Below are 22,814 nucleotides of genomic sequence, written 5' to 3' on the forward strand. Positions count from 1 at the left end.
CAAGGCACAATTCCTCTATTCGAAAACCATATGATTTTTACCTCTTAAATATATTCGCAAACTAATCAATTTACATATTTAAGTTAAGCTAATTCGCAAAGGAGTTTAAGTTTTGTCACTTTGTGTGTTTGTGGGCGCTAATCTCAGAAACGGCTTAACCGGTTTTTATTTAATTTTCACTGTCGTGTTGTGCTAAACGTCACTTAACATTCAATGCATTTTTAATTCCAATTAGTGTACAAACGCGCAGGAATTAAAATCCACTTTGTCTGTGTGTTTGTGGGCGCTAATCTCAGAAAAGGCTTAACCGTAATAACCGTAATAAGCTCCACTTAACGTTTAATGCCATTTTATGCCAATTAGTGTATAACAAACTGTATTACTTCAAAACAATTTTAGTTATTGTTTTATTATTAGTGTGTATTATTAATTTTATCAATCGTCAATCGTAGTCAAGTCGAGAGCTTGACAAAATATGTAAATATATTGTGTCAAGCTCTTGACCAACCAGCTCACGGGGGAGGGTCATGACCCCCATGACCCCCCCTGAATCCGCCGTTCTCTACAAGCTTGGATTCGTTACGTTGATTTTAAAGTTAAATGGATAAAACAATAAACAAAGACTATAAATAAAAAAAATACTATGGATTATACTCTATTGAATACTTATACCAATTGATATCGAATACTAAGACATACTTTGAGATACATTATTTTCAATATAATTTAAAGTTGATATCGGCCTCAGTTCATTCCAATGAACATAAAGATAGTAAACAGCCGCCATTTAATGTAATTGATGTTTACTTACTTTTGGGTTAGTACTATCTTGTTGGAACTAAATTAATTAATAGTTGACGCAAAATAAGCGCTAGTCATGCAGTTGTGGAATCCCACCCCATACTAGATGATGTAATATCTTAAAATTATATATAATAATACAATAAAAGGAAACATTTAAAACTAGCTTCCGCACGCTGGTCAGTGCGGGATTAAAGAAAAATATGTTGTTCGAGACTGTCTTCGACATCTGTGCCAAATTTTATTTTATCCTAGATCCGTTCTGATGCTTAGGCTACAAACTCTAACAAACATACATCTAAACATACGCATTTATAATATTAATAGGATATCTTTCACAGTTTGGTGGAAATTAGTCGATTAAAAAGTTAGCTATATTATTGTATTGATTGGACCAAGCTGGGAATGAGGAGCCGTCCATTTCGGGCGCGTGTCTGTTGGAGGCGAGCAGCGTGTGGCTGGAGCCGCCGATGGCAGCGCCGCACTCGCAGCGCCTCACTTCCATGGCGCCTCCGCATTCCCCGATGCAATAGAAGTGGCCGTTCGGACACTTGTACCAGTGACCGGCTTTAAGGCCAATAGCTTTAACTATCAAGTCTCTCTCCTCTTTGGACACTATTGTGGATAGTTTCACTTTTTCTTGCAGTTGTTGTAACGAGTTAAGCGCTTTATCTTCATCAAAAATCTTCCAGCCGAATATAAGCTGTCTGGCCGCGGCTGTATATTGCTCTAGTGCAGAATTAGCAGAGATCGCAATCTTGTACTCCGCATGATTGGTTATTTTGTGGAATTGAATGATGTAATTCAATCTCTTTATTTCTTTTCCAATATCTATTTGCTGCTGTTGGCTGATTTTCTGTGTATTTGTGATCAAGTACTGACATATTATTTCGATTCCTATCTGCAGCTCTGCATTTGATTCGATAATTCCGGTTGCAAGAGATTTATCGTAAACATCAGACATCATGTCCAATATTTCAAGAAAAATGAAATCCATCTCTAAACTTAAAAGTGATCTCTTCTTCTTTCGATTACAGTTGGCTAATAATTTTGATAATGATTTTTTCCATATCCGGATGTCTGAAAGATTTTAATTTCATAATAAAATAGAAAAAAAAACTAAACATTCCAATATTGAGAGAAACATCGCAATTATACCAAAAGATATGTACAAGAATTAATGAAAAAAAAAAAAAACGACAATGTTAAAATAATTTAAAAGGTCATTTTTAAAATAAAAATACCTGCGCTAATTGCTCTATCTTTGGCTGAAAATTCATTCAGTGCCTTTTGAAGTTCAATCTGTTTATTTTGGATCTGTGCCGTAGTTCCATACACCCTCTCCTTGACCGGATTGATTTCAAGGGCGAAGGTTCTGTTGACGAGGTCCTTGTATCTGTTGGTGTTGATGATGGGCTTCCTGCAGAAGGGGCAGGTGCGGATGGCGATGGTCTCCTTGTCCGCCATCATCAGCCCGTCCATCTCCTGCACCTCCATCACGTGCGGACAGTCCTGCAGCTGAATGAACCTGAAAATGTACATTTATTTTAAAATAATAATTCTATTACTATTTTACATATTTGTGTGTTTCTCGTTGGACCAATAGGTCGATTGACGCAATAGGATTTTTTTCTCATTGGGCCGATCGAATCCAAACTGTTAAGAAAAATCAGGCAACACTAAATCACCGTCCCGTACATATGACAACTGTCAATGTCATTTAGACTTATTAGAATTAGCGCGCCATTCTGGCGGGAGTTAGTGGTCCGAGCGGTTAAGTAAAATTACGTCGTTACAATTATAAGAATGTCGAACAATACAATTATTTAATTGAAAAAATACTAATAGAACTATCGATCGATGGGCCGAACGGCTCAACGAGAAGTCCGAGAAGACATTGAAGTTTTGTTTTGCCACACTTTTTTTTAAGTTACACGATTATAGATGCGAATGAAGAAATAGTACTTGGCATCATCATCATATTCCTCGCCGATGAAGCCCCTGGGGAAGTCATCAGGGCGGCAGATGTTGCAGACGTCGGGGCAGGGCTCGCCGCACAGGCCGCGGCAGGCGTGGCCGCAGCGCAGCGCGCGCGCACACGGCGCGTCGCACGCGGCCCGCCCGCACGCCTCGCCGCAGCGCCGCGCGCACGCGCCGTGCTCGCAGCGCCGGCTGCACGCCTCCTGATCTCACACATAGATACGTATCTTAGCCATCAAAAGCATGATGTATTTATACATCAGTCTATTCTTCGTTACACAATAGACTATTTTGAAAAATCATTTTTTTCTTTATTTATCCTTGTTACAATCCAATTCATGATATTTTAAAAGATAAAATCATGCATTTATAGGTTAACATTAAGTCTCACTGTTTGAAAATTATAGCGAAGTTCCGTTACAACCCTAATCTATATCTATATGTTTATACTAAAGAGGAAAGATTAGTATTTTTGGATTTTAGTATGTATTGAAATAAATCAAAATGAATCACAACTACTGGTCCGATTTTAAAAATTCTTTTACCTGCAAAAAGGTAATTTATCAGTGAGTATCATAGGCTATATTTTTTAATTTCACGCGGGCGAAGTCGTGAGCAACAGCTAGTACTTAATAATTTTTATTAACAAATATTTTGCAGGAAACTGTGTCTATTATATTATGATTTAAATGTCGTCACCCGTGAGTGCTAAAGACGAGATAAATATAGTAGTTACTGCGCAGACTATTTCGAATCTAAAGTAAATTATGCGAAAAGGGTAATGCGCAGCTCAAGATCAGACGCCATAATGCCAGATCACATTTGGCTAGTACAGTTGATCAGTAGCGATCAACAACTGGACTGACAATCAATTGGCACAGTGTGAACGTTAACTGGCGCCAGTGAGTCTATACAATCTGATTGGCCGGCACCACTATATGTTACAAATGGAACCGCGCATAAAAACGGAAACGCTGTATTTATATTTATTTAAAAAAAACAACAGCGTACACATATAAAACACATTACATCTAGTATTATGTGATCGTAAAGCCAATGACAGGTTTTTATTAAGCTTTTAAAGTGAAAGTATAATATAATGCAATAATAAAAAAAAACATGATTAATAAAAAAAAAGTCACAACACAATAAGTGAGTATAAATAAAATAAATAGTATATTATTAGTTGGTAGATTTTTTTCTATAACATAGGATGGCAAACGAGCAAGCGGCCACCTCAATGTCGGAGGAGACGCACATAAAGAGGACATTTCCCCTTCCTATGCGACTCCTCCACCGTCAAATCCACGTTTCCTTCCCATCCTTTCGTCTTAAGAAAAGGGTGGTAAGGGAAAGGGACTAAAATTAGGCCTCCAGCACCACACTCATCAGACGAAACGCGGAATAACTTCCACTTCACGCCTGTTTTAAAATAGATAAAATGGTAGACATGTAAGTATGTGTCGCTAAATGTTGGGGAGCGTGTACCTGGCAGGGCGCGCACGGCTCGCCGCACAGCTTGCTGCACTGCGAGTGCGCGCACCGCACCTCGCAGCGCCGCGCGCACGGCGGACACACCTGGTTGCACGCCACCTCGCATCTACGCAGGACGGCCGAGAGAAATAACATGCTCGCATCATCCATAACACAACAACATAATCAGAAATAACGGAAAACAAACATGACATACGGTAATTAAATGTACTCTTCCGACTAACATCAGGTAATATCGGGTGATTTATGACATTTTCTTGTGGGCTATTTCAGGTATTTCAATAATTCTTAATAGTTGATGTACTTGATATCTTCAATATCACGATTCGTATTTTAACTTAATAATTATAGATCGTAACAATATGTTTCGATATTGAATTTATGTCCACATTAAATTGGCGTCCGCCGGGCACACGGTCGCGCGCGCACTCCATCGCGAGTCGCGACTCAAATCGAACTATTTGACGCTTCACGCAAAATGGCCGCCCTACCAGTGCCCGATGTTCGCCATGGGCATAGAGTAGCTTTTGTTTTTATTAATTACACGCGGACGAAATCGCGGGCGAAAGCTAGTAAACGTATAATTCCGTACTGATGGCCGCAGATGTTGGTTTGGTGGCAGGTTTGAGTGCAGGCGACGTGAAGTCGGCCCTGGCGGCACTGGGAGCACGTGCCCCCGCACTGGTGCCCACACGCGAGCAGCGCCCCGCACGGTTCCGCGCAGTACCGCAAAAGTAACTCCTCCGTCAGTCCTTTTAGAATAAATTTAAAAACCGGTAATAGCAATAGCAATAGCAATAATATTAGTATGAAATATAATTTGACCTTGTAACTATTTTGACTAACATATCTTCGAACTGCAAGCCTGCCAGCCAACTTATTACCTAACAGCAAGATATACAGTCCACTACTATACAGCAAGAAATAAAGAAACTCACGTGTGTCCGGCGATCGTGCGATGTTGCACGGCAGCCGGACGAGATGCGAGCACGGCGACATGTGGGCTCGCAGTGAGGTGACGGCGCAGGCGGTGACGTCACAGGGCGCGGCGCAGCGGCCCGCGCACGCGTGCCCGCACTCCATTGTGCGCTCGCATCTCTCAACGCACAGCTCGCGAGTCGCCACCTCCTTGCACTGCACCTTCACTTTGTGCCCGCATTCCGGAATTATCTTTGTCACCTTTACATTAAATAATATTTAAAATATAACACTAAACATAACGCGAATTCCGTACCTGCATATAACGGAAATTACCCCAATTGTTTACCCAAAAATATTCTCAACAATTTTATAAAACTTTTGCCAGCGATTCCGTCGGCGTAAGTCTCTGAAAACCGCGGTGTCCTGCTTCAGGAAAAATTGCCTTGTTTATCACAACGTGACAAACTCCATCTCTTTAATTACTAATTAGATAGCAGTGAGTGGTGCAAACGAAGGGATCATAATAAAAGAAACTATAAGTGTACCATTAACCGACTTTTCTTACATTTACCTTTATGATGTACATTGCAATAGTGTTTGTTCCGCGTCTCGATTCAAAAGATTGAAGCTTTTAAGGTGGAACACCGCCAGGTTCCCCGATTGTACTTTATAGACCAGAGACAGGCGTTTGCCCCCGCCCTACCGTGGCTACGCCTGTATGCGTGTACTTTAGTTGTGGCACATTTTAAGTATAAGTATATTTACCATTTGCGTGCAGTCTCCACAAGTTTCGTAGCACTTCTTCTTGCAGAAGTGTCCGCAGGGCAGTGTGCGCGCACATTTCTTTTTGCATATTTCATCATCTACAGCCTTGTTGCAGGCGATGAGTTCAGAATGTTTACAGTTGGCACGCTTCTTTATAACCTTAAATTATACAATTGCGTAATTAATAACTAACTATCGAATACGAATAGAATTCAATCTTAAAATATATGAATCGTTTTTTGGCTACAAATCACAAAACGGACATACATACACAAATATTCGTAAAACATAGTATTTTTTAATATAATAAAGAGTAAAGACACTTCTTTGTTATGTAAGATGATATAACTGATATTATATAACAATTAAATAATGTTTAAAATAAATCCGCACGGGAACAGCTTGCCAAAAAGATAACAGACGAATAGGCAATATGCATATGACGCCAAATTGTACCAAACTCTTTTAAAGTATACTTTATCACTATAAAAACATTCCTGCAAAAAAATTTTTAAAATGTAATGTGATTTAGTGGCAAAATTTAATCATTATAAAGTTTCTTTTTTCAAATTCCCTCGCTAAGTTCTAAAACGCACACTATTGGTCGAAGCAAGTGGCTTATCTAATATGGCGTCGCTGTGTTGACAATACACAGTTCATTTACGTTAGTTTATATTGAAATACACTCTTGAAGTATTTTACTGTAAACACGATATCAAAACCAACTTTAAAATAAAAAAAAATAAGGAACAAATTATTAATTACCACTTATTTGCACCAGAAATAATAAAAATGAATTGATTTTTGACAATGAGATACTTTGTTGTTTTTTACATCGAAGTGACATCTGAGCGTATGTTATGAATGGAATGAGTCGCTCGGAAATGGTCGTAATTTTATTTTATTATTTTTAGCTCAATGGTTGAATATTTTCGCATCAAAATTTTTCTAGTTATTTTGTAACAAGTAGTATCGCTTAAAAAAATACATGCATATTCCCTTGACAATATCTTTCTTTTGGGAATTCAGTTTAAAATATAAGTAAGGCATTATAATACATACTTCAACAACGCATGGGTCACAAGCTTCGTGACATTTCCTGCGACACTGGTGGTCTCCGCGGTCGCCCACTAGACCGGCCAGACAGCCTTCCTTGGATTTTGCGCAAGGTTTCTGACATACATACTAAAAAAAAACAATTTTTACAATAATTCTCTGATCTTACAAATATTAAGAATGCAAAAGTTTAGATGGATAGAATTTTGTAGCGTAAACTGTTGAATGGATTTTTATGAAACTATTTTATCTATACTTATACTATTTGTTAAATAAGTTTTACCTAGTATAGTTTTTTTCATAGTACAAGCTGTTGCTCGCGACTCTGTCCCGTGATATTATAAAATAAATACAATGCAACATATGTTATTCACTGATAACGTAGCTTTATAATGGTGAAAGAATTTTTGAAATCGGTCAAGCAGTTTTTGAGTTATTTCAATACATACAAAAATACACTTGTTTATAATATTAGTATAGATTGTGTTATCTGTGGTTTTACTTACATGTTCATGATAAGGATCATTATTAACGTGACAAGTATGCTCGCATTGGTGGCCACATTTCTCAACCCTGTATATGCAAGGCATGGGGCAAATTACATACTTAGTGTCCAAGTGACACACCTTCTTTGCCTAAAAATAAATAATTTATTTTATTTCAAAAATTCAATTTTTTGCATAAAATACTCGTGTAAATCGTTCCCTTTTTTATTATGATATAGCAATTGTATGCAACTTCGTCCGTCGCAATTAAAATAATATTAAAAAACGAGCTATCGCCCGCAAACTTTGTTAGCGCGGATTTAAAACAAAAGGTCATCTATCACATTCCCGCGTTCATCTACCCTCTACCAGCTATCTTTTAGTTAAAGTCCCGTCCAAATCAGTCCACCCGCTCCAGATATAGGGGTCCGGTCGTCATTTTGACAGCGCGGAAGTAAAAAAAAAGTAGCCTGTAATATGCGGGTCTATATTAGCTACCCTCCAGTGACCGAAGAAGACCGGTCGAAATCAACATAGCCGTTTCGGAGATTACCCGGGACAAAAGCAGCATGCGGACAGACATACAGATATTTTTTTTTAAATGCGATTTTCGTTATCAGCAACGCAAATACATTATCTTCCTGAAATCTGGAATTTTTCTTTCTTATTACAAACAGACACTCCAATTTTATTACATGTACAGATAGAAGCTAGATATAGCCTATGTTACTTAGTGGTAATGTAGCTGTTTAATTATGGAGAAATTTGAGGTTGAGTATTTTAAGTTGTAGAGGTTTTGGGCTCTGGTGGGAAGGGAACATGTTATTTTTTGAAGTTATAGAGGTTTTTAAGTCACCGAGGTTCAAGTTATCGAGGTTCTACTGTACCTGATGTTTACAGTTGTCCAAGGTGACGGTGACGATGGTTTTACACTTAATAGAGGGGTCTGTGATGTCCAGATGGCAGGGCAGGTCCATGTCGTGTCCGCAGCGCAGGCGGCGCGGCACGGGCACGGCGCACGGCGCGCACTGCGCCGCGCACGCCAGCGGGCACACGTGCCCACTCTCACATATAATTCTACAAATAATTCAAACAGACATTACATTTATTGCCTATCTCTGTATCTATCTACTAATTATCTATTATATATACTAATAAAGCGTAAACACACACTTCTTTGTTGCCTAAGATATCAGCAATTACACCATATTTTTGAATAACTCTTTTTTTAATAAAAAGCCCTATGCTTACATTACGCTTTAGGCTACATATTTTCATGCCATTAAACTTAGATGTAAATATTTTGGATAAAAACCCTAATGTGGGAAAGAGATCATAAGATGCTGCCAACATCAAGGAATCAAGGTTGCCATGGTTTGACATCATGTCATGTCATTTTGACATTTGCAATTGATAATTTGACAAATGTAAACAATAAAATGAACTTTTTTATAATTGTATACGGATGGTAAACAGTGGTAGAGCCCGCTTTAACATCTTTGCACAAATGGGCCGGCTCGCCCGGTGTAATACCACGACCACACAGAAAACAGGCGTGAAGTGGAAGCAACTCCGCGTTTCGTCTGATGAGTGTGATGCCGGAGGCCTAATTTTAGTCCCTTTTCCTTTCCACCCTTTTCTTAAGAGGAAAGGATGGGAGGAAAAAGTGGATTGGACGGTGAAAGAGATGCATAGGAAGGGGAAATGTTCTCTTTATGTGCGTCTCCTCCTCCGTCAATTAGGGTAGGCAACGCATCTACAATAACGGATGTTTATGGGCAGCAGTCGCTTTCCATTTCGGTGGATTCAGGTGGCCGCTAGCTCGTTTGCCACCTCGTATTATAAAAAAAAAATGAAATCGCATGGGAGCAGCTAGTTTATATTATTTTTAGATGGATGGATGGATTTTAGCCTAAACTACTGAACGGATCTCGATGAAATTCGGCACAGATGTAGAGCATAGTCTGGAAGAAAACATAGGCTACTTTTTTATCCCGGAAATAGTTACGGTTCCTGTGGGATGCATTGATTTTGTTTTTATTAATGTTTACTCGATTATTCTGCAACGGTTCAACATATCTTATTCGAATTTGGCACAGACATAAAACAACGTCTGAGTACTCATGGGATAAGGTTCATCCCCGAGAAATGTCCGGTTCCCGAGGGATACGTACGTAGCTTTTTGTTATTTATATAGTTCGTATGTTTTCTAACACCACGCACACGAAGTCGCGGGCAACAGTTAGTAATATAATAAACTACTTATTAAGATATGACCATACAAAATTTTGTACGGTCTTGTAACCTGTAAAAAATTTTGTTTCCTATGTCTAGTCTATATATTTCTTAAATGTCTTTAGATCTATATGACATTTTTACGGTGCATACATACATACATACCTTTCACATTTCATTGTGCACTTTGTGTTGGCATGTCCGCGATCGTAACCGTGGCATATCATCGGACACTGGTGTCCGCAGTCGAGATTGAAAGAGCATTTATTCATACATCCTCCTTCGGGAGACTTCTCGAAGTCCGCCGCATCTGAAATCTATCCAAGCAACGCCTGTTAAAAGTATAACATTTTACTCGCATTTACATTATTTAATATTACTAAACCACTGGCTTCCGCCTGCGACTCCTTCCACGTGAAATTAAAAAATCAAAAACAAAAGTGAGAAGACTATATGTTCTTCCAGACTATTCTCTACATCTATGCGAAATTTCATCGAGATCCGTTGAGCCGCTTAGGCTACAAACTCTAACAAACATTCATCCATCCGACTAATATTATAAACTTTCGCATTTATAATATTAGTAATTAGTAAAAAGTAAGATTGATCGCCCATTTAAAATCCGTCGAAATCCAACCGTCATACTTAATACTATAAATGTGAAAGTTTGGATGGATGTTCGCTAATACGTATCTCAAAAACTGCTATACGAACCTTAGAACCAGAGCTTAGTCTGGAAGAATACCTTTCAAAATTTTTTTTTTAATTCCGCGCGATTGAACTCGCGAGCGAAAGCTAGTCATAGACAATGTTTCTATAGATGACTCCAAAAATTAAACAAAAAATTGGACCGTCCTGCAAGCACTACGTTTCGGATATAAAAATAATATTCAAAATCGGTCTACCAGGGCTGGTGATATTCAGAAATACACTTAAAAAATATACGGACGAATGTGTACCTCTTTCTTTTGGGAAGTCGGTCAGAAAGAGGTACAAAGTCTCCTCCTCATGTGTTAAAATAATCTTAATCATAAAAAGATTGGTTCTACCAAGATTGGATTTTGATGAATTAAAAGTTTTTTTTATAACTCACCCATATCATTTCTTCGGGATGCCGCTCGCAACGCAAACGCATTCTGCTCCCCAGCGATCCGTTGTTTTCCAACGTTGATGCGATTTTTTCCCAAAGTTCAGAATTTGTTTTCAATATGTCTATATTTCCAAACATGTAGAAACCTTTAAACAAAAAATTACATATTATAAAATATGATATTCTTTAAAAAATCTTACATTCAATCATGTTTTTATATTAATTGTTAATGCTGAGTTACCTTCCCGGGCTCTGGACAAAGCCACGCAAATTCGGTTCACTGTGCCCAAGAAACCAATTTTGTTCTCATTGTTATTTCGCACGAGGGACAGGATAATTATTTTAGACTCCTCGCCTTGATAATTATCAACAACAGTGATTTTAACATCCTTCAAGTGCGCGTAAAATGCACGTTGCTGAAAATAATATGCAAAAGTTACTATTATTTTTATTCTGGTATTATTTTTAAATAAGAAAAATCCAAGCTTTCACCCGCGAGTCCGTCCGCATGGAATTAAAAAACATAAGTAAGTCTATGTGTTCTTCCTGACTATACTTTACATCTATGCCAAATTCCATGGGGAGCTCAGTTTGTTCAGACGTTTGTAAACTCTAACAAACATCCATCTATCTAAACTTACGCAGTTATAATATTAACTAACTAGTTAGATTTACCTTTCGCAAGTAAAACATTTGTCCGGAGTAACCGGTGAGAATTGTAACATCCTCCGCGGCGTAGTCCTGCTGCACGAGGTAGTTGGCCAAGCCGAGCGCCAAGTCTCCTTCCTTTTCATTACATTTGCTTGAACTTTCGTCGACTTGCTGTAAAAAATAATAATTTCCAACATCAAACACAACAGTTAAAATGTTTTAATAACGGATAAATTTCACCTTTCGACACCTGATCGAATCCTTTAGGCTTATTTTTGGGGTTTCTTCAATGTATAAAATAACATTTCGAAAATCGACAAAGGACATTATTTGGTTATTTTATTAACAGGTAAATAATTACGTACCTTTTCTTTAAAGTCGTGGCTAAGGAAGAATAGGTTGTTGGTCATCCCTCTTACGTCGGGGAAGTTTTCGACGGAGGGGTGGTTTTGCAGGTGGGGGTAGATGTGGGGGGAGATGAGGGCGGCGAGGGCGGGGCGCATGCGGTGCTGCACGCCCAGCCGGCTGCTGTGGATGTTGTTGTTGATCATACGCTCGAACAGGGACACCTCGATGTTGTAATGTTTGGCTAATTTCATATGGGCCGCCGACGGCCGCAGCTGTTGATGGTCACCTGTACAAAACATTCATATTTGAAGTTCAACTTCGGCCGGCAACATCTCGCAGTGTCAAGTCGCGGGTCGCGGGTGACCGTCGATGATGGATGGACATCATGCCTACAATTATTATAAAAACACAGGCTAACTTAGACAAAATAATGTTCAATTATACGCTGATAAATCGTCAAAAATGTATGGAACTGACAATAACATTCGATGTCACGTGCTAGTCACGTATTCATTCCTATGCGTTTTGACACGTTTTGTCGATTCTACGAGCGCTATAACTAATCGAAACTCGGTTTGTCCAGGAAGGTTGACTTCGCTATTAATAGTGGTAAAATTCAAACGCTTAGACTTTCAAAGTAAATTCGAAGGTAACATACCAATTAGAATGAGATGTTCGCAATGTCGTGTAAGCGATGTTATTATGTGCTGTTCGAGAACTTCAGCGGCTTCCTCTACAATTACTGTAAACAATAATGCCATATAAATTCATAACTAGTGTTCACCAGTATACATTTATACTAATATTATAAAGATGAAAGATTTGTATTTTTGAATGTAAATAACTTAAAAAGTACTGGGTCGAACAAAAATTCACAATTAAATCTACGTTATCGCTGAATAACATAGACCATTTTTTATTTTTTTTATTTTACATGGACGAAGTCGTGAGCAACAGCTTGTGTTATAATAGCCAAGTTTTGCGCCACTGCGACTTTCCCTAGTTAAAATGGCCGATGACATTCAGAGCACATGTATACTAAACAGTTTTTATCGACCGATAGTTTAGTATGAACATGTATGGAGGTGCGCATCACAAAACATCCGCAGATAACCTGACTAGTGTATGGGACTGTTAACGGCACAGTCATTTTAATCTCTTTACTTTGTTTTGTAGTTACTTATTGGATGTGCCAGAGCCTGCAGCAGTTTCCTTAACCTCGCAGCCCCAGTAGTAGTCATGCCGATGACTGTTGTATTTTTTAATATCTCAAGATCTATTGCCATCCTTGTCTCTTCGTAAATCTCACTTGCCCTTGCAAATTCTTCCTGTGAACATGAGATAAGAAACCTTCTAGTAAAAAGGGAAAAACTTCATGGTTATACCATACTATGCTTTCTTATTTTTTTTAACAATATGGATACAAAAAAAAAGATATAACAGGAAATAGATTAATTCAGAGTAAGATCTTGAAGTGCAGTTTTAATTGACCAAGAAAGAATTGTGGTGTTTTTACGCTCATTTCATTGGTCCCTTCTCCAATGTTGATATCGTTAAATAGCATATGAAAATTGGCTCGTGTTTTACTCACGTGCAGTGGGATTATGCTCTTCATAAGATTAGCAATAACAGTGTCAGCCCAAGAAAAGTATAGGAGCCAGCGATCTTGAGTACACATTTTCGTAGGATTAAGTGGCAAAAGGAGGTTGTCACGTTTGTTTCGGCGATACACAGACATCTCCTGTTACAACATAAAACCGTTTAGAACTCGTATACATATAATAAAATTGGAGTGTCTGCAATAATAAAAGAAAAAAAAAATCCTGATTACGAGAAAATGATGTATTTGCGATGCTGATAACGAAATTCGCATTTAAAAAATTTTTGTTAATTTGACCGGACTTTCAGTGGATGGTAGCTGGTATAGACGGGCATATTATAGGCTACTTTTTTTTAAATTCCACGCTGTCAAAATGACGACCGGACCCCTATCTCTGGATTTGAACGGGACTTTGACTGAAAGATAGATAGCTGAAATTCTTAGCAGCGACTTGCGTAAGAGCCAGGATGTAAAGACTACTGTGTGTAAAATAATATGAATTACGTTGGCAAATTGAAAATTAGTTTAAAATCTTATCTCATATATATCTAAAATTTATCAAATGTCAATGTCAGTGTTTAGTTTAAAAGCCCAACATTGTGATGTGTGGAGTAGCAACGTCGAAATACACAAAGTATATGAAAGGACAAGAGTGTGTACGAACGAGTGCCGCGGTGACCTAAACTAGTAATTCACATATTCTTTTGTCGAACCTTTACTCTCGACACCCAATAGACCCTCGATTGTTAAATGTTAAACATTCTCTTGCTTGTTTTCTTGTCCCTTAATTCTTATTTATTTATTTACATAAGTAAATATTACACAATGATTTGCAAATAAAAAATTATGATATTAATGTTCTTATTCTTACTAATATTATAAATGCGAAAGTTTAGACTGATGGATGCATGTTTGTTTGTTAAACGGCTGAATGGATCTCGATGAAATTAGGCATCACTGTAGGAAATATTCTGGAAGAATACATAGACATAACGTTCGTTTTTTTTTAATTCACGCGGATGGAGACGCGGGCGACATATTATAATTGCGAATGTTTAGAGGGACGAATGGACAGCCCAATGAATCTTGATAAAATTTGAAATTGTGGCATAAAACGTGGTCTGGAGGAATATATAGGCTTTTTATTACGTTTTGTTTTTTTTTTAATTCCGCATGGTCGGAAACTAACTTAAAGAATTTAAAGAAAATACTTACTCTAAAGAGATGAATGTGGCTGTTATATGAACGAATTTTTGTATTGAGCACTTGCGTTTCTTGCGGATCTTTACATGTCATACATTGGTGTTGCATATTTCTCATTTCCGATATAGCATTTGGTAGTGAAAAACTTGTGGACACGTATGCTAAGGGCTCGTTGTCAATATTGAATTCTTCGTTATCATCATCCAAATCATCAATACAAAATTCATCCCTATTGTTTTTGGGTTCGTTGTTTATTTCAAAGTATTCATTTTCATTCTCATTTGCCTCAGTTAGTTCTGCGTCAACATCTGCATGCTCAAATAACCACTGTTCCAAAGGATCTTTGTTGCCACCACCATAAAATCGTTTTAAAACCCCAATTTCAGGGACGTGTTTCTGCACACACGTGTAACTGAGTACTTCATTGTGCAAAGAATGAAGACGCTCCTGTGCTTCTTTGAGTTTTTTATTTAACATTCTTAATTTATTTCTTTCGTCATAGAAATATTGATTTCCATGAATTTGCTTACAAAAATTATGCCTTAACTCGTTTATGTTATATTTCTTCATAATTTCGCTGCGCGACTGTCCTCCAATGCGCGCTACGGATTCGGTGACCGGCAGAATCGCTTCCAAAAATTGATCCAACGCATGGTTCGTGTAACAAATCATTAGCAGCAGGCATTTGTTCATTCCAGATTTTAAATTCTTAATGCAAGTTGTGGCAACTTTAACGCCGATAAAAGTTTTGCCGGTACCGGGAGGGCCTTGGATGACTGCGAATTCATGAGTCAACGCCAATTTGAACGCTTCATATTGCGTCTCATTGAGGCCCAACTGATCATAATTCGGCCACGTCTTTTCATCCTCCACTACGAACTCGTGATCAACATAATTATCGCATTCAATTTTGTAGACTTGTTGTGGTTTTAGGTAACGAGGTAGATTCGGTATCGGCTGTAATATTAAAACAATAAACATTTGAACATCTGATGACATGAGCTTGATAATTTAAATGAAACTAGCTGTTCCCGTGCGGCTTCATCCGCATGACATTATGAAAATTTTATTATATTGTTTACATTTGTCAAATTATCAATAGAAAATGTCAAAAAGACATAACATGACATGACAAACCTTAGCAATCTTTCTTTCTCTCTTTCCCACATTCCCTAATGTTTTAATTTACAAATATTTTGGGTAAAAAAAATTTTTACCTAAAATATTTACCACCTAAGTTTATTGGCGTGAAAATATATAGCCTAAAGCGTCACCTAAGAGTAGGGTTTTTTGTTAAAAAAGGAATTATTTAAAAATATGCTGTAATTGCTGACATCTTAGGCAACAAAGAAGTATGTGTTTACGCATTATTATAATAGTATAGATTAAATAAAGTTATACTGTTTTAAACATACTTACATCTACATCGACAATATATTTGCTCAATGCTAAGTGTTCAGGGAACTTGGGATCCTTGAGCGCAGTGAGCACGTGGTAATAAGGTTCAAAATAGACTTCACTCTCTATCATGTTGTATTTATCCCCGCTGAAACAAATGCTCACCTCGGCCTTGTTGTCCACCAGTGCTACCGGTATCTAAAATATTCAAATATAGGTAAATATTTCCATCTTGCATTCCTAGAGAATTATGAGGTACTAGCTTTTGCCCGCGCCTCCGTCCGCGTGGAATTAAACAAAACAATAGTGAGTAGCTTATATGTTCTTCCAGACTAGGCTTTACGTCTATGCCAAAATTCATCGAAATCCGTTCAGTCGTTTACGCTACAAACTCTAACAAACATCCATTTCCATCCTTACGGTGAAGGAAAACATCGTGAAGCCATCTGCATATATGCGAAGAAATTAAAAAATGTGTAAAGTCAACCAACCCGCACTAGGCCGGCTTGGTTAGTTTCCAAGCCCCGAGTTTAAGGACTTATAGAATAGCGATGCTGAGAAAAATACTTCCTAGTCATCGTAAATGATAATTTAGACATGCTGAATTAATCTAAAATACCGTGTGCTATCCTTACCTTTCCATTTGACAAATATTTAGCATCACGATCCAGAATTGTGCCAACTAAAAAGGTTTTACAGTTATCTTTGGTGAACAGTACAAGCGAACCAAACATAAAACGTTTGCTATGTGTCCAGTTGGTTTTTCGGAATCTTGCTATGTCTTTTGACCCTACTTGCACAAGATAACCTGATTTTAATTGAGAAATGAACGGATCCACAAATTCTACGTTACGCAGTACTCTGAAAGAACCAGTATTTGTTTGTTATTTAAGACGCAATGTATTTATCAAATCACAATGTTAACTATAGCCTAGTGTGGTCCAATGGTACGGACATTTACAAGCGCAGACTTTGGCCAACGAGCCAAGCTAGTAACCAGTGCTAAATATTGGATTAAATAAAACAAGAAAACAATATTATACTAATCATCTGGCCTTATTTGAACACTGGTCTGAAACATGTAATGAAGATTATTTTTTTAAGAACTAATTTAACAATATTAAGAATACCAACCGGATGTAATCATATTTTTTCTTCATAGGATCCTTTATGTGTTGATCTGGAAAAGACGAATAATATCTTTTTTAATCCGAAAAGATGGCAAACGCGCGAGCGGCCATCCGAATTCAAGAAAAGCAAAGCGACTGTTACCCATAGACATCTACAATTTGAGATTTAAAAAATCGAGGGACGAGGTAGACAGTTTTCGAAAACAATATTACATTAGTAGAAGTAATAATGTGCAATCTTAAAATGCAGGCAATCTTTTGAAACAACAATTATCGCTTCAGAATATTTGTTTAAGAATGAGGTTATTTAGAATTTATAAAAAAAGGTAACAAGTGGAAGGTCGCAACGCATCTGGTGTTCCTCTGACGTTTTGAATGTCTATGGGCGTCGGATCTGTAGGCATTAGGCGATCTGCTGTTAGTTTGTTTTCTTCTCTTGTCTTCTCCTATAAAAAAAATAGTAAAACACCATAAAATAGTTACTTATTCCTTCGCGAAGTGGGCCGTAGCAATCTTCGCGCAGCAATCTAAACTGAACATCGAGGTAATGTTCTTGGTCGCGATAAGCGCCGTCGACAATGTTGGGCCGCAAGAACGGCCGCTGCTCCAACAGTTCCTCGGGACTCGGTATCACGCTCAGTTCTCGAAAGTTCTCCGGTGGATCTCCATCGTCCACTTCGAACTGATAGTAATTACTTTTCTGTTTCACCTGTAAGCATATTGAGTTAAGATTACATTTATTTGTGTGAATGTTTCTAATATTTAAATAACATTAGAGAAATACCTCAACTTCTTGCTCTTGAATTGTTAAAGATGTACGTAGCTGGGTTAATTTCAATGTATATTCATCAGGAAGCTGAAAGCCGTGGCGGTCGCTCAAGCCTTCCAAACAAACTCTAGAAGTCGCTTCGATCAGAGCCCTGCAACTGCGGAGCGCGGTCGACGGCGATACTGTCGTCACGCATTCGCAAAATTGTATAAAATTACTCCAAAAATCAATTGGATCCTTCCAATATAAGTTATTTGCCCTCTTTTGTGTTCCATATTGTAAATTAAGTAAGAAATTTTGTAAGTAAAGCAAAAATTGGGAATTACACACTTCTATTATAAATTTTAATCTAAGGTTATCGAATGATGTTTGGCAAGCTTTGGCCAAAATTTTCATCAAAAGTGGGAATACATCGGGTCGATCGATCGGTGAATTTATAAAATTCATAAAAGCTTCTCTCTTTGCACTAATTTTCATCAGAATGTCCCTGCTATCCGAGTTAGCTAATTCTTCTAAGGTTTTGAATCCCATTCTTGTTTGTCTCTTTATGGGATTGCCACCATTGTTTCTGTCGGAACGTCGTTGGATCGATTGATCATTATTATTGGGAACGAAACCTGTAATAAATGCAAACATTTTCAAAATATTATGATTGTTCTAATTCCAAACATTTATTTTTATGTACTCCTATTCAAAATTACTAAGAAGAACATCCCAGCTCAATTGAATAAAAACAAATCAATAAATTGGCGTGAGGAATGAGCGTGGAAGGGTACACCGGTACAGATAGACCTAGAAAGAGAATGGATTGCCTGAAAGGTGACTTGGTCAAAAAGGGAGTGATGACTGAGATGACGTATGATAGAGTTATGTGAAGGACAAAAAACTTGTGCCGACCCTACGGGAGTAGGATGAGGAAGATGATGATGGCGTAAGTAATAACTAATTAAGCTCCCCCGAATTATAAAACAATTCCATATTTACCTCTACCACGTCCTGTTCCCCTTCCATGCCAATGTCCACGATTTTGTCGGGGAAAATTATGTATTGCGTTGGAATTGTCATCGCGCCTCTGACCTGAACTTCCTAATTAACGAAAAAATTCAATGAAAAAAATTCTCATCGATAGTGTGCTTTAAAAATGCAGGCATACCCACATGCCAGTAAAACGGGGTAGTAAGTATATGCTAGGTACTGACGCAATGAGTCATCATGCCATCATGCCAGTAAAATGTCAACGAGATCGTATTGAGACCACTGTGTCACGCTTCTTACCACTCTTCTCGTTCCTTCTCTAAACTGACATAAACGTACTGTTACTGTGCGAGCTATTTGCATGTGTATTTATAGCCAAATGTATATTTAACTAATAAAATTCACATTTACCTTCCCCACGTCCCTTTTGCCCTCTATTTGAGGAAAAGAAATACACATATGTACAGTTTAAGAAATTATAATAGGTTGTTTGAAATCAACTGTAGCGACCTGCTCCGGCTTTTCACGGATTCAATGATGATACGAAAACTTATTTACGATGAAAAATTAGAAACATTTAAAATTATCAATATTTCTCTGCTATATTATACCTTACTCTTGAATGACTATTTAAAAAAAAAACATCATCAAAATCCGAAGCGTAGTTTTAAACACACAGGGACCGACAGCGAGAAGCGACTTTGTTTAATACTATGTAGTGATTATGTATCTACTAATATTACATTTATCTTACTTGAAAAAGACATTCTAGGCTGCATGGGATTATTTTGTAAGTAATTGGTATTCCGATTGCGTCTCTGTCCTGAATTTGATGATGTCGAAGGTCCTGTTGATCAGAAGAATAATAATTAATTGAAGAAAAGATACACAACTACAAAGCGAGTTCACATGGTTTAGGTGGATAGATGGTGGATGGTATAGGGTGAATTTGAATTTCGGTCCAGCGAGCGGGGAGCTACGGTCCGTTTACATTTACAATTTTTAGAGAACTTGCAAATTGAAAGTAAACTACTGAAATATATACATAAACTAATGTGCTAATATTTCGCTTCTATATTACTAATAGAAAATATTATTTTAAATAGCCACGGCTGAACTTAATGTAAGTGGTGCGAAACTGTTTAAAATTGTTAGTTTCTTATCACTTTTCTTAAGGACAGCTTTTTTTAATAATGATATTTGGTTTAAGTGTATTTTTTTATCAATTTGTCTAACAGAAGAGATATTCTAGTATCCATTTTGTGGATATTCCAACAATTATAATTTTCGTAAGGATTAAAATATGGTGGCTCACTACTGTCTCGAAGTTTGTATGGAATTACAACAATGGCCAAAGCATTTTACAGTGTTGGTTGGTTATGGTCATAGGCCAAGGTAAAGTTTAGGTCCACTAAAAATTCATATCGTTTTCTGTTTTTTTAATGGAAAAAGTAATTTATTTTATGAAATATCCGAAACAAAAATATCAACGAAAATCTTAAATAGATTTCTTGTTGAACTTTCTGTTAATACAGTTGTTATTATAATAAAGACTGGAAATTCAAATACACCCTAGTCGCTGTTCTGCAACATATTTATATTTAAAAACTAGCTGCTGCCCCGACTTCGTCCGCATGGTATTAAAAAACATACGAACTATTTAAATAACAAAAAGCTACGTATCCCTCGGGAACCGGACATTTCTCGGGGATGAAACTTATTCCATGTGTACTCCAGACTTTGTTTTATATCTGTGCTTAAAAGGCAATATGCATATGACTCCAAATAGTAAAAAACTTTTTTTAAGTATACTTTATTACTAGAAAAACATACCTGTAAAGATTTTTTTAATATAATGTGGTTTTATTACCGCTTATTTGTACCAGGAATAATAAAAAAGAATCGATTTTTGAGTTTTGATAACCAATGAGATACTTTGTTGTTTTTTACATCAAAGTGACAATGTGATGAATGAAATGAATGAAATGCATTAAATATGATGATTGACGTCACGTGTCTCATGACAACTCCGGTCGCGTTTTAGTCGCACAGAAATGATCGTAATTATTTTATTATTTTTAGCTCAATCATTGAATATTTTTAAGTCATTTTTTTTCTGGTTATTTTAGAACAAGTACAATCGTTTAAAAAAAAGAAAAAATACATGTGTATTCCCTATTTCAATAAGATATATTGAACTGTTGCAGAATGATTGAGTAAACATTAAAAAATAAAATTAATGAATCCCACGGGAACCATAACTATTCCCGGGATAAAAAGTAGCCTATGTGTTCTTCCAGACTATGCTCTATATCTGTGCTAAATTTCATGAAGATCCTTTCAGCCATTTAGGCTACAAACGCTATCAAACATCCATCCACCATCTAAACTTTCGCATTTATAATATTAGTGAGAATAAGAAGTAAGATTACAGGCAACATATTCTTTGTTTTTAAATAGATTAAGTAAAACTATAAAAGTACTTACGTGCGGTATTTTTTTCATCCTCATCCATTTTTCAAAACCGAAGGGAATCTGAAAATAATTAAAACTTTAGTGAAAAGTACATTATTATTAAAACCGTTTTATTATATACGGTTTGTCTTAATAAGATAGATTGATAAATGACGCATATGAAGTATCGAATTAAATTTTAAGGTAAATGCCGTAGTTAATAGACAGGTATCGTAGTGACGAAACAAACACGCATAGCGAATAAATATGAACTATCGATATTCGGTTTAAATAAAATTTATCGAACTCAACTAAAATCATTATTTTCTTATTAACTAATTTCGAGGACAATTCTAGTATTGATTGTAGAGAATTTAGCAATGACAAATAATAGCGAAGTCCAATTCGATTACGTACGGCTGTAGTAGTAATAAACATTTATTTACCCTCATTATTTGTAATGGTCATTATTCATTTGAGTAAACAGTGTGAGTCACTCTGTACTGGTAATTTTCTCACTCCAATGAAGACAAAACTCGAGTGATTTTTTTTAAAACGAATAAAACAATATTAATTTAACATAGAATTTCATTTTCGCATTATTGTAAAAGCTACTAAAAATCTAAATAAAATGTATAAAAATAGAATCTTCCTTTAAACTAAACCTGTCTACATAATCAAGACTCAAGTAATATAAAAATTACTCGAGTAACTTGTGTGGATGTGAGTCGCTACGTCATTTTGGGGAAACGTAACGAAACTAGTAATTTGTTCGGCGTCACTAGTGATTTTGTAAGTAGTTATTTCCATTGCAAAAATAATAGTCAATCAAAATAAATCCTCTGTTATAGATGTGAAATGATTATAATTTGTCATTTGTCTTGCCTTTTTGAATAATTAAACTTCTGTCTGATGTTTTTCTTATTTTTAATTTTGATTATGTTCGTATGATCAATATATAAGACGATCTTGCGAAAAATACGTTTTATTTTCCATCCTGTAAAATTGTAGTCTTTTGTAGACTAAAAGTCTAATCCTAAAAATTGTGAACTGTATAAAGTAAAAAGGAAAACCCGCAAAATTTTGAAATAAACATTTACAACTATCAAATATATAATCATACTAACTTGCACGGCACAAAAATTAATCATAGGCAAAATACACAGCTTAAAAATTGGGCGTTTAATTAAAAAACCGTTACATGATGACCGACCGACCTCGCCCGAAAAACGCATTTACAAAAATCACTACGTCGAAACCGAGCTCTCCCGAGCAACTCATTTCATAAATCACGACTTGGAAGCCGAAAACGCTCGAGTAACGTAGTTATAAAAATCACTACTTGTAATTTGACTTGTAACAAGTCATGCCGCACATTGGGCTGTATCAAGTTGCTCCATAGACAACTTTATCTGATGTTTGAAATGTCTCTTTTTTTTGCTTGAATGTGCTTTGTATC

At 36.7% G+C, this 22,814-nt stretch overlaps 1 protein-coding gene across 3 annotated transcripts in view; it reads right to left on the reverse strand.

The window, feature by feature from the left end:
* Positions 1-1,050: 1,050 nt before the first annotated feature.
* The window catches only part of LOC106107593 (NFX1-type zinc finger-containing protein 1-like), a 26,601-nt gene continuing 4,837 nt past the window's right edge, over positions 1,051-22,814 (reverse strand). Inside the window, exons 1-28 of one of the 3 annotated variants that reach the window (XM_013288479.1) lie at positions 22,483-22,686; positions 21,389-21,436; positions 19,656-19,748; positions 18,911-19,012; positions 17,942-18,543; positions 17,641-17,866; positions 17,162-17,207; positions 16,663-16,888; positions 16,049-16,225; positions 14,642-15,586; positions 13,418-13,567; positions 13,007-13,154; positions 12,485-12,568; positions 11,844-12,112; positions 11,503-11,649; positions 11,069-11,243; positions 10,831-10,973; positions 9,903-10,054; positions 8,390-8,579; positions 7,524-7,652; positions 7,024-7,146; positions 5,962-6,120; positions 5,214-5,454; positions 4,868-5,027; positions 4,270-4,381; positions 2,767-2,984; positions 2,046-2,329; positions 1,051-1,881 (exon numbers count right to left, since the gene is read on the reverse strand). In XM_013288479.1, the coding sequence (XP_013143933.1) occupies positions 1,154-1,881; positions 2,046-2,329; positions 2,767-2,984; positions 4,270-4,381; positions 4,868-5,027; positions 5,214-5,454; positions 5,962-6,120; positions 7,024-7,146; positions 7,524-7,652; positions 8,390-8,579; positions 9,903-10,054; positions 10,831-10,973; positions 11,069-11,243; positions 11,503-11,649; positions 11,844-12,112; positions 12,485-12,568; positions 13,007-13,154; positions 13,418-13,567; positions 14,642-15,586; positions 16,049-16,225; positions 16,663-16,888; positions 17,162-17,207; positions 17,641-17,866; positions 17,942-18,543; positions 18,911-19,012; positions 19,656-19,748; positions 21,389-21,416 (6,057 nt within the window). In that variant the 5' untranslated portion in view covers positions 21,417-21,436; positions 22,483-22,686 and the 3' untranslated portion in view covers positions 1,051-1,153. Of the gene's footprint in view, positions 1,882-2,045; positions 2,330-2,766; positions 2,985-4,269; positions 4,382-4,867; positions 5,028-5,213; positions 5,455-5,961; positions 6,121-7,023; positions 7,147-7,523; positions 7,653-8,389; positions 8,580-9,902; positions 10,055-10,830; positions 10,974-11,068; positions 11,244-11,502; positions 11,650-11,843; positions 12,113-12,484; positions 12,569-13,006; positions 13,155-13,417; positions 13,568-14,641; positions 15,587-16,048; positions 16,226-16,662; positions 16,889-17,161; positions 17,208-17,640; positions 17,867-17,941; positions 18,544-18,910; positions 19,013-19,655; positions 19,749-21,388; positions 21,437-22,240; positions 22,265-22,482; positions 22,687-22,814 lie in introns of those variants that run through there. The other 2 variants (XM_013288480.1, XM_013288478.1) reach the window with 2 other exon arrangements.

Source organism: Papilio polytes, unplaced genomic scaffold (assembly GCF_000836215.1).
Source record: "Papilio polytes unplaced genomic scaffold, Ppol_1.0 DF821956.1, whole genome shotgun sequence".
Classification (NCBI taxonomy): Eukaryota; Metazoa; Arthropoda; class Insecta; order Lepidoptera; family Papilionidae; genus Papilio; species Papilio polytes.